Genomic DNA, 25,622 nt, shown 5'->3' on the forward strand with positions numbered 1-25,622 from the left:
TTGGGCAAAAAATATAGCTGTATAATCAAATTTATTTAATTTTAAAAATAAATTGTCTTAATCAACTCACGTCAATAATTAAAGGCATCAAAGGCATCGCGCAAGCGAAACCAACGTTTGTATGCTTTATTAATAATACAGCATATAGACTCCATTGCAATTTCATTGATGTTAAAAATTTGTATTCAAGTATACACTGTTACAAGATATGTCTGGTTAAGACATCCGAGAAGGTAGTTTTACCATAACATGAATTTTTTTAGATAACAGCAATGAATAATATTTACTTTTAACAAAAGTAATGCAAGAGAAAGCTGTGAAAAGGCAAGTCCAAAGGATTGCTTGCCAACATGCTCTGGGCACATTCTTGAATATTACTTGTTGGGACATCAGAATTAGTAAATAGTAATATGGTTAGCATATACAATTCGTCACTTCCACCATAAGAAAAGAGACATTGGACGCTCGCAATAGAAAACTTGTGTACATGATCTTCATTAATTTCATGAACGAGACAAGGTCATTTTGCCCATGACCTCTAGCGACATATTTACAAAGGCAAGATACCTTCAACCATTGCGAGTAACAACAGTACAAAATTAAAGTCTCAATTCTTGGTGCAGCACGTCGAAAAAATTGAAGAACCCCCCATTATGTTCTTGTTAACTGTCGTTCAGCACTAGCAGCAACAGTATTAGATGCCAAGCAACAACAAAAAGAAGCTCAGTTAGTTCAGATGGTGCACCAATCAACAAACTTCCACATTATCATCATGGCGTGAACGTGCAAAATTCAATTGCACTCCATTTGACAGAACATTTCAATCAACCCATCGTGGCCTGACCTTTCGATAGTCAATCCTATTCGAACCCCACTTGCCAGAATACTTAAATCAACCATTTTCATGATTACCATCATTGCTTGATCTTTCAACAGTCAGACCTATATTTAAATTTGCCTTTGGTTTGCCAAAACGCTTCCTGGGTTTTCGTGGAGTGGTAGACACGTGAGGACCCACAGTTGGCTGTTGTACCATGTCTATGGTGTGTGTCTCCCCTGTGACAACTTTACCAATTGAGAAGTTTCTTGAAGCAGAAGCTTCCCCAATCATACTCGTACTGTGTCCAAGCATGGCCTTTGAAAGTACAGGGTTACCTGCCGTGCACGAGTCTAAACTTAGCCATGAAGAACTACTTCGGTCATCTTGTTCCTCATTTGTCAAAGTAATATTTAGAGCTGTATTATTTGTAAGGAGACCGCCATCGACTTGAGAAGAAATTGAGACCTCCTAACGAAACAAAGTTAAAAGAGAGTTAGAAGGGAAGAAAAATAAACAAATAATTAGCTGAGTGATAATATGAATTAGCTTCAGAAGAAGACTGGGGTCTTGAATCTTACGTAGCATGATAAAGGACTACAATGATCAACCACTAACTAACTGCCATGGAGGCTCTACTGTTATAAAAATACTGGCTCACAATGCATCAGATAGTCATGAAGCAAGAAGCAACAGAAAAAGAAAAGCAAAGAATCACGTGCAATCAATGAATCAGCTAGCAATTTATTTAGAGCTCAGATATGGCTCAGCCAACAGAACTGACAGGCTGACAAGGATAATGTGAATAATACAAACATTAAAATAGAAGTAAGCCCTATCAATCCATGTATGACTCAAACAAAAAGTTAAGTACTTTACAGGTTAAAGAGTTTAATTTAATACGAAAATAGTGAGTTTAGTAGTAAAGCTGAAGAACAAGGATAATTGCTAGTTCCACATATCTTAGAAAACAAAGATTTACCGGCCTAATTCTTTGAAAAAATGTTTTCCATTGTTTTCACATTTTTTACAAATATACTACCTTATTTTCATCTAATTTCTATTTTCAAAAATTAGTACAAAAAATAAGAAAGGGAATGATTTTTTTGATAATTAAATTTGAAAATGAATTTTTTTTACAAACAAAACAAATATTTTAGTTTCTCTTTTAATTTGGAAGACTGAAGTACGGGGGAAACTATACAAGAGAAGATATATGTTATTTCAAATCGTAATAATTTGTAAATTGTATTTCTCCTCCTTATTCATAAAATTTGTAATTTATAAATGCACACAGAGAGACAGGCATGCACAAAACTAAAAGGAAAGTGAGAATTTAAACCAACTACCTTATTTTGAACGTCAAGAGCTTGTTCACAGCCAGAACCATCCTCTCCTTCAGAATCAGTCATCTCCTCGCACTCAAACTCTACATGTTCTTCAATATCTTCCTCAGAATCACTTAACTCTTCCTGCTCCATCACTATCTCGGGATGAGACTGATCACCAATATCATTTACATCATATCTGGCAATGTTATCATTAGGAACAACCAAAGGATAACTTGAAGCAAGCCCACGACTGCTTGCTGAAACATTTTCCCCACCCTGCTGACAATGAGGAACGCTGTCCTCTAGAGGTTCCCTCGCTATTCCACTAATTACTACAGTTTTTTGGGACCCTGCAGGATCACGTGCTTTTGCCTGTCTACTTTTCACAGATTTCTCCCTTCCAGACACAGAACTAAGGTGAATCTCCAAATCAAGTTCATTAGATTTGTCAATAAGGCCAGAATATCTATTCGCTATTGCCGACACACCACTAGTGCCCAGTGACTCAGGCTGATTGGAATCAAAATTAGGTGATTGTGCATCATCAGATTTCTGAAGAAGTGGATGAAAATCAATGCCTCCAGATCTTAGAATGGAATTTTTAGACTTTAACGACTTGTTAGCACAATCAATGTGGCTTTGTTGCTGTGAGCTATGGAAGAGACTGAGATTTAACTGTGGTTGGCTTCCTGAGAAGAAGCTGAAGGAACTAGAAGTGCCAGAACTAAATTTCAATGGATAATAAGGCACATTGCCATCTTCAGTGACCTGGAACAAGAGAGGATGCATCTCAAGATCGGTACAGGTACCTTTTTCTACCCCAATAGATCTGCCTTCAACAGTTTCAGATCTTTCTAATTGAGAATTTCTGATAGTGTCTTTCAATGCAGGCTTTGCACCTATAACAGGATGGACATTTTCAGATTTCTCGCCATGATGATTTTGAGAAGCAAAATGATCTTCTCTAGAAGCAGCTACACCACCTCCAGGAGGATAAACCTTAGACGTACCACACTGGAACCCTTTAAAAGCAGTTTGAGAAACCACACGAACAGAAGGAGGAAGATTTACAGGGGGTAACTCAGGAGCCAATTTCACCAAGTGGGCATTATGTGCCCTCCTAGACCGATAGGGCCGACAATAGTACTTGGTGCTAGAAGTCACATTAAAAACTGGTTTCTTAGGATTAAGGGCGCTAGGAGCACCATTCATTCCATTTCTCAAATCAGATGTAGTGTGAAAAAATTGAGGTAGGTAAGATACAGACGGAAATGCAGATTGATTACCATTCTGATATTGAACTTTTCCACTTAAACCATAATCTTGAGTACCCCTATAAAATCGAATATTCTGAGAAAATGCATTGTGAGCAACATTTCCTTCTCCAGATGTAGTCGGAATGCGTTCAGAATAACCAAGAGCAGATGCGTCTGGCCTCCAATCTGCCAGAAATGCCTGGTGCACGTATGGTACATCTGAATAATCCATGGACTCTGAACCAGCAATTTCAGTATCACAATCCTGCAATAAATTCCAAAAAAAACCTGTGAATTCTACTCCTCGATAACCCATAAGAGAAGCCAGATAGACCAGTGTTATGATAGAAAAACCGGCAATGTACATGTGTAGAGGTGAGAAGTTTCGTACATAATAAACATGCAATTTAGAAATATATATATATAAGCATGCCGACAATTTACAATGATTTATAATTTCCTGTTAACTAACATGTGAACCAAGATTCCACAAGAGTAAATTGAAAACTGTACACTGTGTATTTATCTGTCACTTGTCCAAAGCCATTCAGGTAGTAAACAAAAGCGACATTTAAGAAGACTATCATGGCATCTCAAACACATGTAAGACCAGGGTGATAAAATTCAAAACAAAGCTTCTAAGCTCCAGACAGTAACAAACCTCTTTATCAGATATAGCTCGCCAACTTTCTAATGAGGCAGCCTTTAACTTTCTTCTTTGTGACTCGTACAATCTCCTCTTCTCCCTTTTTGATTCGTCTATCTTGTATGACTTTTGAGTGCCAAGAGCAATGCGCCACTGGCGTGGAAGCAAGGACGGATCTCTATGTGGAACAATATATTGCCATACTGACATCCAATCAAATTTATAAATCTTGAGTCCCTGTCATACATCATCAAGTCAAAATAATGCTATCTAGCAGAAAATTTTCAAACGCAAAATGCACTTGAAGTGTTGAATATGTTACCTCTTGAATGCATGCTATCTCCTCTGCAGTCAATGGGGAGGTTTTCATTCTTCGAACGGCCTGTATAGAGAAACCATGCAACTAATATCAACCATTATTTTATTAATTAGTGAGTATAGTATGGTTCCATATGTGCCACAAGCCTATAAATACAGAGCTATAATAGGCATATACGCTATAAAGTGAAAACAGATACAAGGTGCTCAGAAAGCATGCTAACCCCTTGAGAAGTCATCATGCCACTGGGATAAGGATCTAAATCAAAATAATGAGTGATGTTGATGTGATTAAGGATGTGTTTGGGTTGCAGTTAGAAAAATTAAGTTTTGTTGAATGAAACTGAAAATCTCATTCAACGAAAAAGCTTTATGGTTTCGCAGTCTCACTTTGAATGATCAAACCATCTACAGTATATAATAAAAGGGGCTACACTTCCATAAAAAAAAAATTGTGTACATATTTCCTTATGATTTTACCCTTAACATTGTGGCAACTATTTATTATAATAACTGTTAGTTACGATACACCTATGTTTCCAATAATGCACTATTATAAGGGAACAAAACATCAATTTGCAATGCACAAAATTAATTTCTAATTCATTATCTAGTAGCCATGAATCAGATAACTAAGATTCACATGCATGACCATTGGATTTTAGTAAAATGGGGGTGTTAGGAAAAACCAGTTTAACCAATCCACACCATAAACCTACCAAATTACATTTGCAAAGACAAAATGACTAAAACCAGTTATTTAACATAACCGATTTTCCCCTTAGAATGCAATCTGGTTCCTAAATACTAAATGGAGTTTATAAATTCGAAAAGTCTTTCAAATGTGAAAACTTCTGAACCACAAATTACATTTAAAAAAACCCAATGATTGAATGCGGCAATTAAACTGAAGTTACTGAACTGGTTTTCCTCCAAGAATGCGACCAGGCTCATAAACTACAAAAACTGGTTTAGAAATTAAAAAACCATTTTTAAAAGTCAAATTTTGAACCATAAAAATAACATTCACAACTCTCATCCTAGTGGTTGCCTTTACCAACCAGTCTCATTAGGGGAAGAACCTTTTGATAGAGCTTTTTCTAGAATTAGTTCATGTGAATGAATTATGCAGAAGACGACTTGTTTGAAGATTTAAAGTAAACACATTGGAGTAGGGAGTGCACTGGAAGATATGCATATAAACTGGATAGAAACTAATTTGAAACCAATTCATTAATACCAAACTGGTTTTGGTTAAAAAACAGAGTTGGTCATATTTTTAAAACTAAACTAATAATACAGTTTATAAATGGTTTTTTGGGTTTTATATTATAAATCCAAACCATGCAGACCCTTATCTAGCAATGATACCATATGCTAAGACTATGTTTGTCTTATCTGATGTTGTGTCTCTAATGCAGACCACATAGTATGTATTTATACTAATTTACACAATCAAATACATTAAATTTTTGCATAATTAAGGAATCAATGATCCTAATTTCCTAGAATCTGTAACAGCTAATGATTAACAAATCAGTAATAGTTAATGACTAGTTACAATCTAACACCATATATAAGATTATGTATATAAATTCACCTTTATTGGATTCTCTGATGCCTTTGAAGAGCAACGATTCTTCTGCCTGACAAAAATCTGTAACCAGAACATTCCATTTCATATTTAGACAGATAGCAACGTTTGATATTGGAATTGCTGACCTAAACTATTCAACAAAAACATTTCAAATTAACTCAAAACCTAGTAAAAAGAAGGAATGCAAGTCATCATCATGATAACAATTCAATTCTATGGAATAAGCACGCCCAAATACAAATGATAAATGTAGCGTCATCGACCTAATAGCACCATGTTAAAGGGATAAAAGAAAGTGTATCCAGGATACTGCTCTGACAACTAGGAACTTATTGCCCAACCAATAAGTTAAATATAGTATACTATGCCACCTATAACAATCATTAAAATAAAACCAACTTTCCAAAGCTGTATCCAGGACTCTAATTTGACAACTAAGACTGTTTATGTTTTATCTTTGAAACATGTTTGTTATAGTAAAACAAAACAGCTTGAAACAGACAGGAACAGACTTGTTTAATTGCTCTTTATTTTATTTTACTTTTTTCACTCCTTAACCTGTGTTTCAGAGGATCCTACTGTTGAGTGTAGTGTTTTTCAGACACTTGGTTTTGGTATTTCTTCAGCCAAAAGAACATGAGGCATAGAGACAGAAAATGGCAAGTAGTAACAATGTAAAGCCTATAGTGCTTTTGGCTGGAGGATCTCCATCCAGTTACTGCTAAAGGGTCTTTATTAATCTAACCAATAAACCATATCCAAACCATTTAATCATACAGCATTGTATGATGACCAATAAAAAAACAACTGATTCCAGTCTCAATATAAAACCATAAGAATTCTCCCATATGAGGGAAAATACCTAAAGGACAGAAAGCATAGCAAAAAAAAATTTAACATACATGTATCTGCCAAAAAACACAGTCTATTTACTGTTAACAAGAACAAGATAGCAACAAAAATAAAATGAAGATGATTCAACAGTCAAACTTTTGCCTGTCCCCCTCACCCCCAAAAAATCCTCAAAAGAAATTTGCAATAGTATATACCTGATGCTTAGACTTGCAGGGAAGAAAACGTTGTTGAATTGCTTTCCAATCTGTATTATATTCCATTATCCCTAAGGCTAGTAATCTGGAATAAAATTAAAACGAAGAGATGTTAACTCCATAAGCTTCTCATATGCAATTGAGATAATAATTGAGGTAATAAATCTTTATAATAGCAGACTAAAACAACTATGAAGGGAAAACAATTTGATAAGTAAACTACGGTTTAAATTAGTGATAAATAAAAAATGCTCTTAGCTCCAATAAATAAAACAGAGAAAAACAGACAAACAGGCAAACACCAACAGAACATAATAGTGTCAACTTGTCTTCCATCTCCACAAAGACCACAATAGGTGGTTGTCTGTAGTGTATATTATACACTAAAAAATATACTTCATGATAAAAGAAAATATTCTCATTAAAAGGAAAGTGTAGAAGTGTACAAAGAAAGAGAAATATAATTGAAGGTACTCTCTTATACACATACAATAATTCAAACATAGGACTAATGAATAACCAAAAGAGAACTCGTAGTGCATCAAATTCAAGGAACACACAAAAAGATAGAATGTTGAAATAAATATCTTCACCAGAGACATCTCAAATGATTAATTTTTCTCTGCTTCACTTATTCAAAACGCTTATTCATATTTATAACCAACTAAAGCAAATGTTGAGGTCTAACTGGAACTTTTTAAATTACTAAGCAAGCATAGTATAATAAGCAATCATATTTTCATTTGAGACAAGATGAACATAGACAGTAGAGTCTTGCTAGCTTTATCAAGTTTCATTGCCTCATACACACCAATACAACAACCATGTTGAACTTAGAGGAATAAAGAAGAAACACAGAACAAAATGTTTTAATGAGAAATCAAAATGGGAATGTTTTCGTATCATACAGTAGAATGTTTTACATAAGTGTTGAGTTTTTCAAGTATAGGTTATACTAGACATCCATATTAATAGGTTGATATTGGACTTTAGAGACTATTTCCTAGGCTACTGTTATTTGTGTGCGACTTCCTAAACACTACTAGAAATGAATTTTACTGTGTGATACATTAACATACAATTCTAAGGTTATTCACTAATATTATTTCCAGCAAGCCACATCAATTAATTCAATCTGGATATTAACATTCGGCATTAAAATTTAAACTCAAAGAACTACATCAATGTGTTTTGTCCTAAACCCAAATTCTAAGATAGTATCAAAACCTATCATAGATATATTGGAGATCCCTTGACTAAAAATATTATCAATTTATTGGACATTAGTGGGCGCAAATTTGACCTTGCAAGTCTATTTTGGTAGGTTGAGTTAAGTTGAAAGTCCACTTCCTAAGATGGTGTTAGAATCTAAGCATATTTTGTTAGGTTTATCATTTCACTAACTATTGGTTTATGATCAGACTACCCACAAATATCAAGCCTTACACTCGAGATGTTCGGTCCTCGACATGATAGGGTGTATTGAAGATGTAATATCAATTAATGATATGGTGAAACTATAGTATATAATTAAGTGTAAATCTTACATTACAAATTGGTTTAGTGAGGTTTAGTTAGTCATAAAATTCACTTTCTAAGATGATCCGTTAAAGATTATCCTAGCAAGATTTGTTGAGCATATCATGTCACCTACTATAGGACCACCCATAAATATTTATTTCCAAACTCGAGATGTTCGATTCTTGACATAATGGAATGTATTAGAGATTTCACATCGGCTACAGTGGATGCATCACCTTACAAACCAAGTTTGTACAATTAAATTATACTTAAAGTTCACCTTATTAGATAGTATTGGAGTCTATCCTAACAAGATTTGTTGGGTCTATCATACTACCCTTTGTCAAGCCATTATTGGATCATGCTCAAATGTCTAGTTCTAGGAGTGAGAGAGTGTCGAAGATCTTACATGGAATAGAAAAATGACCGAACTATAATATATTATTAGGTGCAAATCTTACCACACAAGCGAGTTTTGTAAAGTTAAATTAGACTTAAAATCCACTTTCTAAAGAAATTTGGATTTTTTTATGCTTTAGATGTCTATTCCTAAGCATGGAAGAGAATTGTGGTTGGCCATCCACTTTTTTCACATTGCAGATGTCCACTTGCTAGATATGAGGAGTTGTGTTGCAATATAGCATCAACTAACGATATAGTCAATGTGGTCCTTGTGAGATTGAGCAGTTTTCTCCTCACAAGCCAATTTTGTAAGATAGTACACCCTAAGCCGTATTCTAAACTTTGACAAGCTAATTTCATGAGGTTAAATTAGACTCGATTTCAAATCACAAAATATAGCCTAGATCCGTTACAGGGCAACCTGCATTTGTTTACAGTCTAGATCACTATTCCTAGGCGTGTGTGACAAAGTTATCTTGCCACCTGAATCTGTCCACACTCCAATTGTCCAATCATGGGCATGAAACAGAACTTGAAATATAGCCATTGTAGTCATTATAAGACTTGAACGATGTTCACATTACGAGGAATATTTGTGGAATTAATTTAGACCCTGAGCCAAACTCTAAGATCTTCTAAGGACAATGCAGATTTAAGATCGTTGAACATACTTAAAGTCGTATAAAAAGTTCAAAAGTTTACTTGCATACTTTAGACCTCCTACCTGTCTACATCACAGACATATGTAAACATAGTCCATGGTAATGTTAAATAAACAGAATAAAAATCAAGAATGTTCATAGTAGATCATTTAATATAGTTGGTTGGCATAATGAAGAGGCATGCAACTTACTCATCCTCAGAATCAGTGAAAAGTATCCTATTTACAACTGCTGCTGGGGGTGGATTATGTGGGAATAATGCTGGATTGAACAAGGCCAAAAATCTTTGAGCTAACTTTGCAACTTCCTTCGGCACCAAAGCAATTGACTGCTTCTTTGTACTTTCAACCAGCATAGCAGCCAATGTTTTCTTTGGTTGTTGTTGACCCGGTGAAGTTGAGACTGCATTAACTGCTTTAGCGGTGGTTCCACTAGAAATTTCACTATTAGCTTCAGCAACTGGTGAAGAAAAAGGAAAGAGAGGTTCCTTTTCAACAGGTGAATCGGAACAAGACTCAATGTATCGCTTTCGAAACTCTTGGGCAGCTGTAAAAGGAATTTTAAACCAATTCCTGAGTATGCAGAATTTATTTTTACAAACCAGCACAAAATGAAATAACCAGAAGAAAACTTGCAGTCTTTAAAATGACCTACCGGAATTAATGTCATCAGTGTAGCTTCTTACTAAATGAAGAGGAGAAACATCCAAAATAGATTTTACAGGGCCTCTTACAGAGGGAATCCAGAAAGAACTCTCAGCAGGTTGGAAACAGCTTTGCAAGTTCAAACCTTCAGAGGATCTCTGAATTGATTGAGAACACAAAACATTATGTGCATCTTGTGGAAGACCATATTCTTCTGTATTGGACTGGACCTGGACAAACTTTGAGCCTTCTTCAGACACAGATGAGCATGTAAAAGATGGAGAAAAGCAAACAGTGGGATATGGAACTCTTTTTGAAGCTAATATTTCATCACGTTTGTGAAGCATCTCAAAAAGCAAACCTTGAACCTGAGAAGCAACCTGTTTTTGGGAAGGTTCAAGAACTGACAAAGAGAACACCTGAATAAGAAGTTGTACATGCTCATGTATCAAACAGTGCAACTGACCAATCTGCAGGGGAGTGAACCCATTGACAAGACCATTTCCTGAAGCAGAAGACTGAAAGCTCAGAGAAGCCTCAGGAACCAAACCTTTTCCTGAAGCTAGAGTTCCGTTCAGCCAATTAGGCAAAATGGGGCGGAGTGGCCTCTTGACTTCTCCTAATGTTTTCTTCTCACATTGTGCAGACACCTTTTGACGCTTATTTTGCCTAGTCTCAGGTCGTCGTCCAGCTCGATCAGATTCTTTTCGGGTTTTAACCATTGAGTTGTCTTCAGCATCACTTTCCAACAACTCCTCCAGTTCTATCTCGAAGTCTGCATCGTTATCCTCATCATCATCAAGATTTTCATTTTCATGAGTTGAAAGATCATCATCCCCGCCCTGTAAAACAGCTGTTAAAAATTTTTTATACTCTTCTTCATCATCAGCATTTTGGAGATCATCATCGTCATCAGTTTCTTGAAGAAAAGTCTCAAGCTCATCAAGTGTAAAACTTGCAAGTGAATAACGAGCTCTGGTGCGCATACAGATAGCATCCTCATTGTCTACGTCTATTACAGGACTTCGAGAATTTGTTTTGTCACTTAGTTCTCCTGTCCTTGAACCATTGCCATCAGCCACCCTGGTTAGGTCATTGTGCTTCACTTGATTCATCTCTGACAAAGAGATCATACCAGAAGGTTGTAAAACAATTTCCTCCTCGCCATGTTCATTATCTACAGCAGTACAGGTTTGCTCCTTAGTTGTTACCTTTGATAACTCTGAACCTACAGATGGCTTACTAGTGACCACATTACCATCCAAACCATCAACTTCAGAGCTCAAACTTGAAGAAGCTTCTTGGGAAAGAGTTTCCTTTAGAAATGGGTTAAAATCTGCATCCTCATCTTCCTCCTCCTCCCCTTCTTCTTTATCCTCCTCAGGTTTTAAGGTCCTTCCATGGTTGTCAGAGGAAGAAAGTGCATTCTGATTCATTGCAAGGCAAACTTCCGCTGACTGTGAATTTGAGCCTAAAGGCATCTTAAACAAACAATATGGCTACAGTTTACTCTTAGGCTGAGATCCTCAGAGACATCCAAAAGTATGTGTAAGAGGCAATATCCATAAGACGGATTTTGGAATGACTACGGACCCTGAAGAAAGGAAAAACAGTAATAAACACAAATGAGGGCGTATAGGGTATATGCATACATCTTCCAACTCCAGTCACATCTAAAAGATGAATGCAACAAAAATCTATTTCAAAGAAAAAAATGATTTTATTGAAAACTAGAATGAAATCAAAACACTAAAACAATAATTAACAAAAAGGTGATTTTTACGTTCCCAAAATTCCAAAGTTTCCAAAAAATAAACAGTTAATATCCAGTCATATTAGCATTTATCAAGCATATATATAAAAAAAATAAAAAACACGAAACTAGGGATAGAAAACAAAAGGAACAAAGGATACAATCACAATAACTTGCATGCCACACAATATCTTATATAATTTTATCACTGTCTATGATGAGAATATATGCGACTGACAAATTATAACTACATTAGGCCAAACCACTTATCGGAGTATAGCCACTAACAAGATTACATTACTGTGTACATAGTGGACGCACATTTTGTTTTGTTAATTAATAAAGTCAATGCAATGGTATTCTCCAGCTCCTTCTCCCCACAGTTATCCTTTCTCCCAATGAGAGATTATGCATGATACAATATGCCCCAATAAACTCCGACATATAAGGAAATAACCTTTGATCACCCTTCCTCTAATCACAAACACTCCAAAGCAAAACAATTCCCACAAGCTAGAACTCTCAACATCCAGCAGGACCACAACGCAGCCTGAACCCCAATTGCATGCTAAGGAAATTAGTTCAGAAAGCCAAGAGCTAGTAATCAAATCCAAGTAACACGCGAATTGCGATTGATCGGTTATGATTTCAGTGCGATGAATAATAATTAAGAATTGAAAACAAGAGAAGGTGCATTGCGGAGAACCCTAACAACATAAAGCAACTTGAACCTAACCAAACAAAAAGAGGAAGAAGTAACGGAATTAGAGGTAAGAAACGCACGTGTGGAAGATGATAAATGCGTCGATGCTGCGACGGGCGAATAATTTGTGGAGCGAAATGAGTGTGGCCTGGAGGAAGAGGAGAGCAAAGAGCGACGTCGTACGACACTGTTTACTCGTCTTCTTTGTTTTGTTGATTCTGTGTTTACGGATTCGTTTACTCCCACTGGAACGGGAAAATTTGCTGGCTTTTACTCCTTCCTGTTTCTCTTATATTCTTCTTTTGTTCCCCTTCTATGCTGATCTTTCTTCACGAATCAAAATCCACAGCGCTGACAATATCCTTTCGTCCTCCTCCTGTTTACTCCTTTAAATATTTCCTTTTCAAGACTAAGGTCCTTTTAACTTTTTCTTTTTTACTGGGGTAAGAGTTATCTTTGTTTTTACGTAGTTCAAAAATTTGCGTTTTTTTTGTTATTATTTTACCGTAATTTGGTAAAGGTTTAATTACTCCGATATCTAGTTTGGTTTTAAAATTTTAAAACGTACCTATTAGTTTATTTCAATTTATTATTCAAATTCACAATGTGTAATAATGTAATACTTTTTTAAGTTATTTGCAAACGTCATTAAGTATTTTGTATTTATCCGTCTCTGTTTTTTTTTTATTTTTTTTAATTTTTTTTTATTTCTTAATTAATTTTTTTTTGAATTTAAAAAAAAAATTCACGTGTCAAATTTTTGATGTGACATACGACATTGTCAGTAACACATAATAAGGTACTATCACATGTCAAGGTACCTGTCAAGTGTCATTATTTCAAATTAATCTCTATTTATTTCAATTTAGTACTCATATATATATATATATATATATGTTTCAATTTAGTCCCTGTTCTATTTGTTTGAATTTTGTTCATATATTTTTTTAAATAGAGAAATATTGCATCTCTTTTAATACAAAATTTATTATTTATATAAATGTTATATTGATATTTGTTACTAAAAATGACTAATAAAATTAAGTATTCAAATTTATATTAAAGTTAATGGTAAAAGTCATGAATAACAAATTTATGTTTTGTTACTTTGATATTTGTTATACTCATGAATAACAAAGTTTTGGTAAATTTGTTATTCATGATATTTACTATTAACTTTAATATAAATTTCAATACCTAATTTTATAAGTCATTTTTAATAAAAAATATAAATATAACATTTATTTAAATAATAAATTTGGTCTTAAGGGAGACACAATATTTCTCTTTTTGTAAAAAGATATTGACAAAATTGAAACAAATAGAGCAGGTACTAAATTAAAACGAATAAACATATATGGATACTAAATTGAAACAAAAAGACATATATAGGGACCAAGTTGAAATCAATACAATGACACTTGGAAGGTAACTTACCACGTGACGATACATTGTCACGTGTCACATCAAGTATTTGACATGTGCCAATTTTCTTTTAATTCAAAAAAAAAATAAAAAAAATAAAAGAATTAAAAAAAATCAGAGGCTGACACGTGACAAAGTTCTTAACGGCGCTTGCGAAAACTTAACGAAGGTCACTACATTGATACACATTACTTAAAGGTGGGTACTATTCTGAAATTTTGGAACCAAACTAAGTATATTCCGAATAATTAAACCTTTGGTAAATTAGGAACAAAATATAATCTTGATATTAGGGATTTGTAAATCATGAAATAAAATAATAACTTAAAATAATGTATAGTTTATAATAGATATTAATGTATACTTTAAGATTTGTGATCATAATAACTAAAATACTTTTTTTTCTTACTCTTTGAAAGTGTCTTTCAAGTATAAGATTCTAAACTTTCGGGTAAATAATATATAGACTTATCAATTCGGCTTACCTTAATCCAATTGGGTCAAGGCTTTAAAAATGTATATAAAAAAAGGTTCATAAAATAAAAATGTCAACAAAATTATCATGGATTAAGATTAACTCATTAGTAAAGTTTTAAAGTAAAAAGTATTTAAAAATGGAAAATATTAAAAAATATTATTACACATGAAAAGACATTTATTATTAGTAAAATCAGGCAAAAATTAAGGTTAAGTTAACTCGAGTTAATAGTATCTCTGGTTGGTAACCATGAGTCAAGTTAAGTAAAAGTCTTTATAAGTTAGGTTGGCCACAACTCAAAGTGAATCAATTCATGCACACATTTGTTCGAGTTGAGTAAACCCACTTCATCCTAAGTTAGGTTAGATCCACATTGGAGAGACTCAAGTTAAGTTTAAGTAAAGTCAAGTAGAGTCAAGCCCATATTAGATTAAGTCAATCTAAAATCACGTTGGGCCATGTAAAGTTTAGTGAAGTTAGACCTACCTCGGTTCGACTCATTTATAGTCCATTTGAAGTTTAATTGAATTAACTATCCTCAAGTCAAGTGAAGTTGGATCCACTTCAAGTTTAGTCCATGTTAGAGTTGAGTCATGTCAACCATATTATATGAAGTAGAATCAAGTCTATATTGACTAAGTAAAAATTGGATAGACTTAGGGCCAAGTCAAATTAAACTTACTTTTAACAAAGTCAAGTCAAGCATGTCAAACTATGTTAATTTTGATTAAAATAAAGACAACTAAGGTCAAAACCACCTACAAAATATCGAGATAGGTTAAATTCAAATTATGATAAATTAACCTGACAAAACGAATTGGTTGAGCCTTATGTTCTAAATGTAAAATATACAGGAATAAATTTTCAATTTTAAATTTGTTAAGAACCAGTATAATTTAAAAAACATTTAGCAAAAGTTTCGTAAATAATCAAAGTTAGTTTGAGCTTCTTAAATAGTATGTAAGGTTAAAACATTTTTAACACATTCACCTGGTAAAGAAAAAAAAACTCTTTTCAAAATGGATTAAGATTAATCCATAATATATGAATCAGGTTAGGAAGTCCAATAATATCTTAATATGACCCTAAGTAAGTTATTTCAACTACTCTCATACCTAGAAGATATATTTTTTTTCCAAAAGAAAATGTACCATTTAAAAAAATAAAACAAAACAAAAAATTATTGAAATCATTATTGTAACACGACACTGTTCTCATTTAGAAATTTTGAACATGACGACAAATCAACCTCAATTATGAATACATAAAATGTCCGTTATCTATAAATAATCTTAAAAAACAGTTTTAAAATTTTATTTGTAAATATGAAATGAGTTTACCTGGAAGTAATGAATAGAAAGTTAAGTTGTCTATTATTTAATATCTAAACTGTTACTTGAACAGGGTTTCAAAGCTGATAAAATTTTTGTTTTCCTAATAATAATAATAAAATGTTTATCTTTTTCTTTTATCGTCAAATCCAAGCCAACAGTTGCTTCTAAATATCCATTGAGGTAATTGTCTTCTGCATTTCCATATATATTTTCCACACATTTCAAAATTTAAACAATAAAGAAAAAATATTTTAAAATTTTGAATTACTCATTTCCAAAACATGCGAAAAAAAAATCCTTGATCTTTTTGAAATGCATGGTAATTAAATTACAAAATTAGATTTTCAAAACCACTTAAAATATATTTTGGGAAATTTAAAAGTTACAACTTTCAGAGGGATTAATCATTTTGGAATATATTTTAAATCATTTTAAAAATTTGATTTCATATTTTTTAATTTTTTTTATAAGTTATTACTAAATTATCAATCCAAAATAATCAAAAATAAAATCTAAATATTTATTTAAATGTATTTTGAAGTTCTTATTGTATTTTTTTTCCTTAAAGTGGGGGAGTATGAGAAAAAAAAAACTATTAAAATACAGGAAGAAATTGTGATTTATCAATAATATATCTAATATTTTTTATTAAATTTAGAAGCCAAGAAAATCGGTTTATTTTGTTTTGAGAAATTAAAAAAAAAAAGTTTCTTGAAAGTTGAAGTCCGAAAATAATAATGAATAATGAAGGCGCAGAATGTATGGTCCAAAAGCTAGGGGGCTTGTGAGCCCAAGATAAAATACTCCTTTCCTTTCTTTTTCATGAAAAAGAGGCTTTTAATGTTCACTCCCACTCTTTGGACCTAACCCAATTTCTTTCGATGCTGTACCCATCATCCATCACCTTTTTCATTCTCTTTCTCTCTCTTTGTGAGGGCCCATTTGTCATTCTCCACAAATTTTTCTTCATCAAATAAGATATTTGGATATCATGTTCTGGGGTGACCATTTTCAATTTAAGACTTTTTTTTTTCAATGAACACATATCATGATGGAGTGACGCCACTGTTGATTTAGGGCAAATTTTAGGTTAATCATTGCACTACTTCAACTGCACCATTCATTCATTGCCTTCACTTGTTTCTTAATTTCTTTATTCTGCTATTCCCTTTTCTAAAATTATAATTTGTGATAGAGAACCTCTTGTTAATGTTTTGTTAGTCTTAAACACACTTAAACTATAATATTGTAATCTCGGAAGTTTTTTTTTTTTACCTTTAATGCTACTAATAATTTCCTGAGATTAGACACGGTTCATCGATGTTAACTGTATTATTTTTAATATGAGTTTTTTTCATTAGTCGGTAAACGACAAATATGTAGAAAATTATATATGATGATGAAATTACTATTAAAATTCAGAATCGAAAAAAGAATCAGTTATGTGTGACGTAGAGTGAGTGTGAGAGAGAGAGAGACAGTGAGAGTTTTTGTAATGTTTATACTTCCTAATAATGCTTTTATATCTATTTTAGTGCCTGTTTAGTTTCACATTCCCAGGGCATAGATGCGAGTCAATTTTGGGTATCTTTTTTCCTTTACTTCCCACATTTTCATTATAAAACATAAATAAATGACGCAAACCCAAACAAAAACAGTTGATTCATAATTTCTTTCGTTTCATTCGACGTGTGGTTTCATTTTTTTTATGATTTTTTTTAATGAATTGTCATTTATTTATTTCAATCATTTTTGTTTTCCTTAAAATAAATATCATACTACTATAAACTATTTGAGTATTAGTCAGAAATCAAATAGACAGGAACTGAACAATAATCGATGTATTGCAAATTACAAACAATTAGGTAATATATATATATATATATATATATATATATATATATATATATATATATATATATATATATATATATATATATATATATATATATATATATATATATATATATATATATATATATAAAGTTGTTCTTATTTTCTTTCCCTAAACATATAGGGTCCCCATTTCAAAAAGACAAGTTGAAGAACTTATGTGATTCTAAGCATTTGTACAAGAACCAACCAATCAAAGTGACCTTCAAACACTTTTGTAAGAAAACGGTGTTCTTTGTCTCATTATCGGCAAGCCCTAATAATACCATTAATTAGCATTATTTTCAGTTTTCTCAAAACCAATTATGTTCGTTCTTATGTACATCTATATCACATCATAAGGTAAACCTAAAATTAGTTTATCTTTCACAATTAACAAAACGTAAATTAATCAAACAGGAAGTGGAAGACATAAAGTGGCCATGGCCGGAGAAGATCTTAATCAAATTCACAAATTCCAATTACATGCTAATTAATTATCACGGCTCAGGCTCACTGGCCACTGAGTTGGACTCTCATCGCCCGAGTCCACTCAGCCGAATCATCGCCCAGAAAAACCAAAACAATTGTCTTTAACTACCCATCACTTACAACCTCGTTAACAATAAAAATAAATATGACACACACAAAACTTATATTCAGTTTCATAAATAGTTTTAGTATTATTTTTTTAACTAAAATAACAGTTTTATTTTGATAAATCATCAAAATAATACTGCAATTCTAGTTAAAAAAACAGAACTAAACTTACTTACAAAACTGTGTTTTTGTGTTTTATGACCAGGGGAAACATAAACACTACACTCTACAAAGTGGTGTTTATGTGTGGCTGCATAGCTTTTACGATAAATTTTATATATTCTACCAATTTTATGGTGCAAACCCGGAGAAAGCCCAAACCTGAACCGGGCCATCACCCATCGAACCCGGTCTGGCTCCAGACCGCGTCACGAACCCGGCTCAAGTCACGGCCCTTCAACGTGCGGCCCACGCCTTCAAACACCGAATTCGCCACCATCTTTTGGCTACGCGCCAAGTACTCATGCGGTGGCTCCATCTCCGACTCGTCATCTTCCTCCTCATCGTTCATCGACTCGACCGAGTCCACTCGGAGAATCTTGCTCCAGTCGGGCACGTTCACCGGCAACGATGTCGCCACGTGGCGTCCGCGAGGTGTCGCTGCCATCTCTTCACGCGCGCGGAACTGATGCACGATCCTCTGCGACGAGCCACTCGCCGGGGCTTCAAACGCTAACGACAGACCTCCCACGCGCCGGTGGTCCTGCGTTTCGCGTGGAATCCGCCGCCTGTAGTTCCCGCCGTTGCTTCCGGAAGACACGTGTGGCTCCCACTCGGGCTCGCCGGAGTCATCTCCGGTGCTCCAGATATCCTCCTCACGAAACTCCGACGGGTCCACGGCAGCGGAGCCGCGGCTGTTGGAGTAGTCGTAGGTTCCCAGGAAACGTTCACTCCGGCTGGTGGTTAGTTTGCGACCTTTAGCCATATGCGGCGGCGGAATCGATTGCGCCGCCGCCGGAGATTTGATCGGAAGTGGCTAACAACAAATATATACGCACTATTTTTTTTAGCTCTGGTCTTGCGAATCCATTTCTCTGATGCTTGAGCTGGGGGGCACACAGGTGCCACTGCCTCTGTATATATAATGTTTGTCAGCAATTTCATTTGAATTTGTATTTGGGGTTCATTTTCTCTGAATTTACTCTTGTGTAAGTAATGTTACGGTGACATGGAATTTAACTAATGGCGACGACAGAGTTAACGTTGAAAAAACATATTATTACAACATTACGTTGGTGGCACGCGACTGTGGCGGAGCGTGGGATAACTCGCCAATTTTGCGAGAGTGAAAAAGAATGGCACCACCGTGTCTGTCTTGGGTAAAAGTTTCTACTTTTGGGATGTTAGACCATCTCTCTGGAACATATGAAAGGCTATTTTTCCATTTTTGGCCCATAGTAGAGAGTTAGAGAGGCTTCGCTCATTTTTCATTGCGGTCAAAACAGAGGAAAAAGAAAGATGCAGAATATTCAGGTTTTTTTAGTGGTCACACACTCTCACTATGTTAATAAATCTATTCTTTATTATTGTTTATTTTTATTTTGTATTTTTCTTTTTTAATCTTTTGTTCTGAAAGGCATGGCATGATTTCTTATTTGGGTTTTATAGTAGAAAGAGACGTGAAAGGAAAATAAACATTTGTCGTAACAATTTCTATCTCGCTTGGAATAGAATAATAGAACACCAGCAAGAGAAAACAAAAATACTTATTTTACCTTTTTTTTCCTCCAAAAATCAAATAAATAATAGAAGAAAACAAAAACTGTCCTATAATTATCAGTGATGTAAATGTCATTTAATACCGTTATAATTTTCCTTTTTTTAATCTATCAAACAATGGACAAATATTTTTCCTTTTTATATTGGTTTTTTCCACTAAATATATCTTTAAATTTTATATATTTTTATCTTTTATTTCCTTTTTTTTTGACAATGAAGGGGCAATTTCATTTTCTTTCCGTAGTTGTTGTTGAGAAAATGAATGTAGGTTTCGAGTTTTAAAATGCACTGGTACAAGAAATCCAGTGTCCATCCAAAATGTACTTGAGTTTCAATTCAAACCGTTATTGTGACTGGAAAACTTTGTATATTATTAGTACGATATATAAAGATAACTTTATAATATTGAGATTTGAAGACGATTGGTAGAGAATTAATCTAAAATTATTTTCTAAACCAATCTATATTGTTTGTAATAGAAATTTATCTAGAAAAATATTTGGAATTTAAAACAAACATAAATTTCTAATATTCTCTTCTTATTCAACCAAAATGACCAATGACTTGACTCTTTGATTCAAGAATCAAATAACCAAAATACTTGGAGAGTGGTCCTTTACAATAGTACAGGAGATTCTGTATCAGGTAGAAAAATGACAAAAATTAACTCAGTTGGTTCGAAAACACAATGTGTCATTGATGCATTTAGAATGACAAAGTCCAATTCGTAGTAGATTTTTTATGTTAGAAAAAAATATTATACATTAAAGGTATGAATAATTGATCAAGAAAGACAGACAGAGAACCTAATTAAATATAATTTTTTGTGCTTTTGAAATTTTGTTCACCTTAAAATTATATAACATTTTCAATAGTATTCAATCCTTTGTATCAATGTTATTATTATTGTTTTCGTCATAGTTCTTGATATTTGTGATTTTTACCTGCGTTATTTTGCATTGTCAAAAAGAGTTTCCTTATTGATGATTTTAAATTTTATGTACAATATACTTTAATAAAGTTTTATATAAAGTTCATGTTTTAAATATAGGACACTGAGTATGGCTCCTATATTATAGATGTTCTAGTTCTGACTATTGTTGCAACTTTTTCTAAAAATAAGACATAATCACAATCACATTGTGATTACAAATCGTTATTTCATAGTATTCCTTAATTAAATAATTTTTAAACTAGTATCATTGACTTGTAATAGTTAGGTTGTGGTCCTTTGCAAGTATAATATATGTGAAATCTTGTTTATGTTAAATTGTCTAACTTATATTGTGATCATGATACTTATTTTGTTTTTTTACCCAATTAAGAAGGTGAGAGTATAAGTCACTTTGAGAGAATAAATATTCATTCGGACACAAATCAGAAGTATCACCTATTAAATATGTTTCTCCTTAAATCGGATATATAACACGTTTTTTATTGAAATATGTGCCTGATAACGGATGCAATTGACCTAATTATTGGATTTTATATAAATTTAAGTATTAATAAACAAATTATATCAGACATAATATATATAAACGATTTTCTTATTAAGTATTTCAAAAAGTTAATAACAAAGAATATGTATTAATAAGAGTTACGAAAGGAATCAGTCGTCTTCGTAGACATGGTATATTATGTTATCAAACATTTAGAAAAAGTGAATAAGTTGTTGAATTTGAAGTTATATTTTTAAGGATAAATGATATAGCTTTATTGACAATATAAATTTCCATACCGTTTTTTAATCACAAACTGAATATGTAATAAATTTGTTGACTTTTATAGTAATTAGATTAAAGATACTAAAAATGTCTATTACCTGTTACAATATAAAAATTTTCCCTGTAATATCGTCTATTAAAGTTTTTTTTTTTTTCAAAATTCTCTCACACAAGTAAATAATAGAAAGTCGTGTTTGATATTACGAAGAGTTAAGATACGTGCACGTCCACGCCGATTTTAAACATCGATGGTGAAGAAGACGAAGGTATATTGTGTTTTATTGACCAAAACGATTTTATTCGGTAAAATATTAACGAAAATGATATTTTTAACTATTAAATTTTGACAATTTTTTTTATAATATTAGATGTTATATTTTAAGTGGTTTCAGAATATTGAAAATGAGAAAATAAAAAAATAAAAAGTCACTTAAAAAATATCACCTAATAAAATTATAAGAGAAAGTTGTCAAAATTTAATAGTCAAAAAATATTTTCCAAATATTAAACATCAATATCACAAATTATTTACACATCTAATTTAAATTTTTGAAGAAGTTAATTTATTTATTAAAATACATATTTGAATTTTTTTTCGATTAAATTATGTACATTCAGTTTTCATTTATACTGTTTAAATAAAAACTGCATTTAAGCGTAATGTATAAGTTATGTGAGCTAAGCAAATTATAAACATCTACATGCACGTGTTTCTCTAATCAGAGAATTATTAATATCATTTATAATTTTTTGTTTCATTTATTTATTTTATGTACTATGCCTTATGAATGCTGACTCTGTCAGTGCCACGTAGGAACACAACGACAGGTTGCAATTCTTTTTCCGTTGAAAATAAAAATAAAAAGATTGCATTGGATGAAGAAATCTGATAACGATGGCAATGACGCTGGATTTAACCTTAGCAAATAATTGGGACTTTGTTAGATTAAAGTTAAACTAATCCAACTTTAATCCAACCCACAATATGATTTCAAACAAATAAATACATAAATATTATTTTTTTCACTTCTATTTTCATTATTATAATTATTTGAAATGCCTCTTTCCTCAATTATTAATAAAAATGGGTAAAATCATACTTTTTATCTGATTTATGTCTATTCAAAGTTTTATTATAGTTTCTTTTATTTCCATTTTTAATTGTTGATGACATCACGATATTGAAATTGTTGGTTCAGTTTAGGCAGATAAGCAAATAACTTAAAATGCTATCAATTGATAAATAGACAATTAAACAAAAACAGAAATATAAGGTATGATAGGTTTACTAATGAAAACGATTGATAAAGAAAAGGAAGAGAAAGGGGAACCATACAAAATCTAGATAATTGTTTAGATAATTTAACAAAGAATAATTATTAGTGGTTACACTATATATTAATCGTTTTATTTTAAAAAAAATATTTTTCCAATTTAATTACCAAGTTATAATTTTATATTATTAAAAATACTTGTCAAAGTAATTCATATTTTAATATATTTTAAAAATAAAATAAAAATTAAATCAACGAATAATTATAATATTATAAACAGTATTAGTATTTGATAAATGTGATAAGAACAAAAATTAATATTTAATATATTTTAAAATAATTCATTAATTCTGATTCACGAAACTTTGAAATAATTTCGATTAATATCTACACACACATAAATTATGTAAATTGAACTTTTAATTTAAAAGTATATTTCGTAAAAGCATAATTGAAATGGAAGTTATTGAATGATTTATTTACTTTACATAATGTAATTTAATTTTTTTATATGTTTTCTTGTAAGAGAAAATGTAAATAAGCAATTTCAAATTATAACCATAGATGAATGAACTGTGTTTGATTTTTTTTTAGTTAACGATTTATAGCTCGAATGCTGAATATTTAATTATATGAAACAGTTGTTTCTTATTCATATTAAATGTGTTTAATTAAATAAAACTATTTTCCGTAAGATGTATTTGTAATTTTTAAATTAAATAATATAGTTTAATATTTTTTTTCGCATAAAATATATTTCTTTATGTTTTACGTTTAACATTGGTCATATAAAAGAAAAGGATCTCACATTTTATTTTCCGTCTTTTCAGTTTCTCTTTCACCTTTTCTACCTTATTATCACTTTCAAGCAGCGGAATGACAAGATTTTATTTCCCCTTGTAGATCCTCTTTTTATTTTTTACTTAACTTTTATTCCAAAATGGAATGTTGAGTCAGTATATATATATATATATATATATATATATATATATATATATATATATATATATATATATATATATATATAATTTTTTTATAATCTCACTTCCAATTCGTGAAAAAATCGAGAGAAGAGCCGGTTTTCTCTCTTCATTTTTGTAAAAAATAAGGAAAAAAAAGCAGTAAAAATACTACAAAATGAAAAATACAATAAATAAATACAAGAAAGATATTTTTAAGGATTAAATATATTTTTAATAAATAAATACAATTTTTTTTAAGATTAAATATATTTTTGACTATAGAAAGTGAAATTAAAATTTATTATTATCCTAAATTTTATTATATTTTAATCTTCAAATTTTAATAATAAATAAATATATTTATTTTAATTTAACAACATTAACTTTTTTTAAGTTATTAGATTAAAGTATTCTAGAATTGAAATGTATCGAGTGACATAAACAGTTAAATCATCATCTTGAAAAACGTGTTTGATAGTCAAAATAATTCAACACAGTTAAGTTATATATATTCAATTTTTAAGTTTGATACCTAACCTGTATCAAAAGTTTCGAATAAAATTAATTATAATTTTATGTTAAAATTCAGAAATTAAATAAATATTTAACCATATTTTTAATATATATTTTTATTTTCTGGAAGGAGCAACATTCAAGAGGTTCAAGTAATTATTAATCAATAACTTGAATATCATATGTTTTTCTACCACAGGTTTTTTCTTGTCCACACGAGATACTGTGTCCAGTATTCATAATAATGTTGAACACGAAAACCTATTTTTTGTGTGGCAGGACAAAAATCATTGTAAGACAAAGTATGCAGGATCATGGTGGTTCTGTTACGAATGTGCGGTTTCGGGGTGTTCCTTGGTCGTGCTTACACAAGGCTGCTCTCCTGCACATACAAAACTTTAATTTTTCATTTTAATGTTAATTTATGAAAAACAAGGGTGATGTAATATTTAAATAAATTTGGGTTCTGTTAACTTTTAAGAAATATTTTATACTTTTTAATTATCATAAAAACCCTACACAATTTTTTCTTTACTTTTTTATTTCTTATTTATTTTTAAAAAATGATAAATGGCACTTTCATACTTTCTCAAACCAATTATATCTTCTTACCTTTCAAACATTTTCTCCTGCCTATTATTTGATCAGTGAGTTCTGACAAATTTCTATGGGCCTCCGATTGTGGAGTAGGCCGTAAGTGGGCCACTCACGCAGAGTTTTCACCGTGACAGGAGGCCCCATGGGAAGCGGTTGCATTTGGCAGCAGTGGGCCCCGGGCCCAGTTCTGCTTAGAGTTGGGACCCACCGAAGCAGCAACCGAGCATCCTATGCTGTATTTTTAATCCCATCCTCCACACTTGTCATTCATTTCATGATGTCATTCATCTCATCATCATACGCATCCACTTTTTTTATGTCACCGTATATATCCTTTCCACGCACAAAAATAAAATAATTATATTCAAATCAGATAACATAATGAGAAATAGAGATATTCTTTAAGTGTTTAAATAAAATTATAT

General features: G+C 31.9%; 2 protein-coding genes across 2 annotated transcripts; both read right to left on the minus strand.

The window, feature by feature from the left end:
- Nucleotides 1-165: 165 nt before the first annotated feature.
- Nucleotides 166-13,067, minus strand: LOC114187567. Its single transcript, XM_028075842.1, has 9 exons — nt 12,780-13,067; nt 10,254-11,837; nt 9,791-10,145; nt 7,015-7,099; nt 5,969-6,025; nt 4,373-4,432; nt 4,066-4,287; nt 2,167-3,669; nt 166-1,288 (listed from the first exon to the last, which is right to left on the minus strand). The coding sequence occupies exons 2-9, from the start codon at nt 11,722-11,724 to the stop codon at nt 893-895; spliced, it is 4,149 nt and encodes a 1,382-aa protein (XP_027931643.1). The 5' UTR covers nt 11,725-11,837; nt 12,780-13,067; the 3' UTR covers nt 166-892.
- Nucleotides 13,068-18,232: 5,165 nt separating this feature from the next.
- On the minus strand, nt 18,233-19,474 carry LOC114186943. The gene has a single exon (XM_028075025.1). It carries the CDS (start codon nt 19,331-19,333, stop codon nt 18,743-18,745), a length of 591 nt encoding a protein of 196 aa, XP_027930826.1. The 5' UTR covers nt 19,334-19,474; the 3' UTR covers nt 18,233-18,742.
- Nucleotides 19,475-25,622: the final 6,148 nt, after the last annotated feature.

The sequence above is a fragment of the Vigna unguiculata genome, chromosome 6 (genome assembly GCF_004118075.2).
Source record: "Vigna unguiculata cultivar IT97K-499-35 chromosome 6, ASM411807v1, whole genome shotgun sequence".
Taxonomy (NCBI): Eukaryota; Viridiplantae; Streptophyta; class Magnoliopsida; order Fabales; family Fabaceae; genus Vigna; species Vigna unguiculata.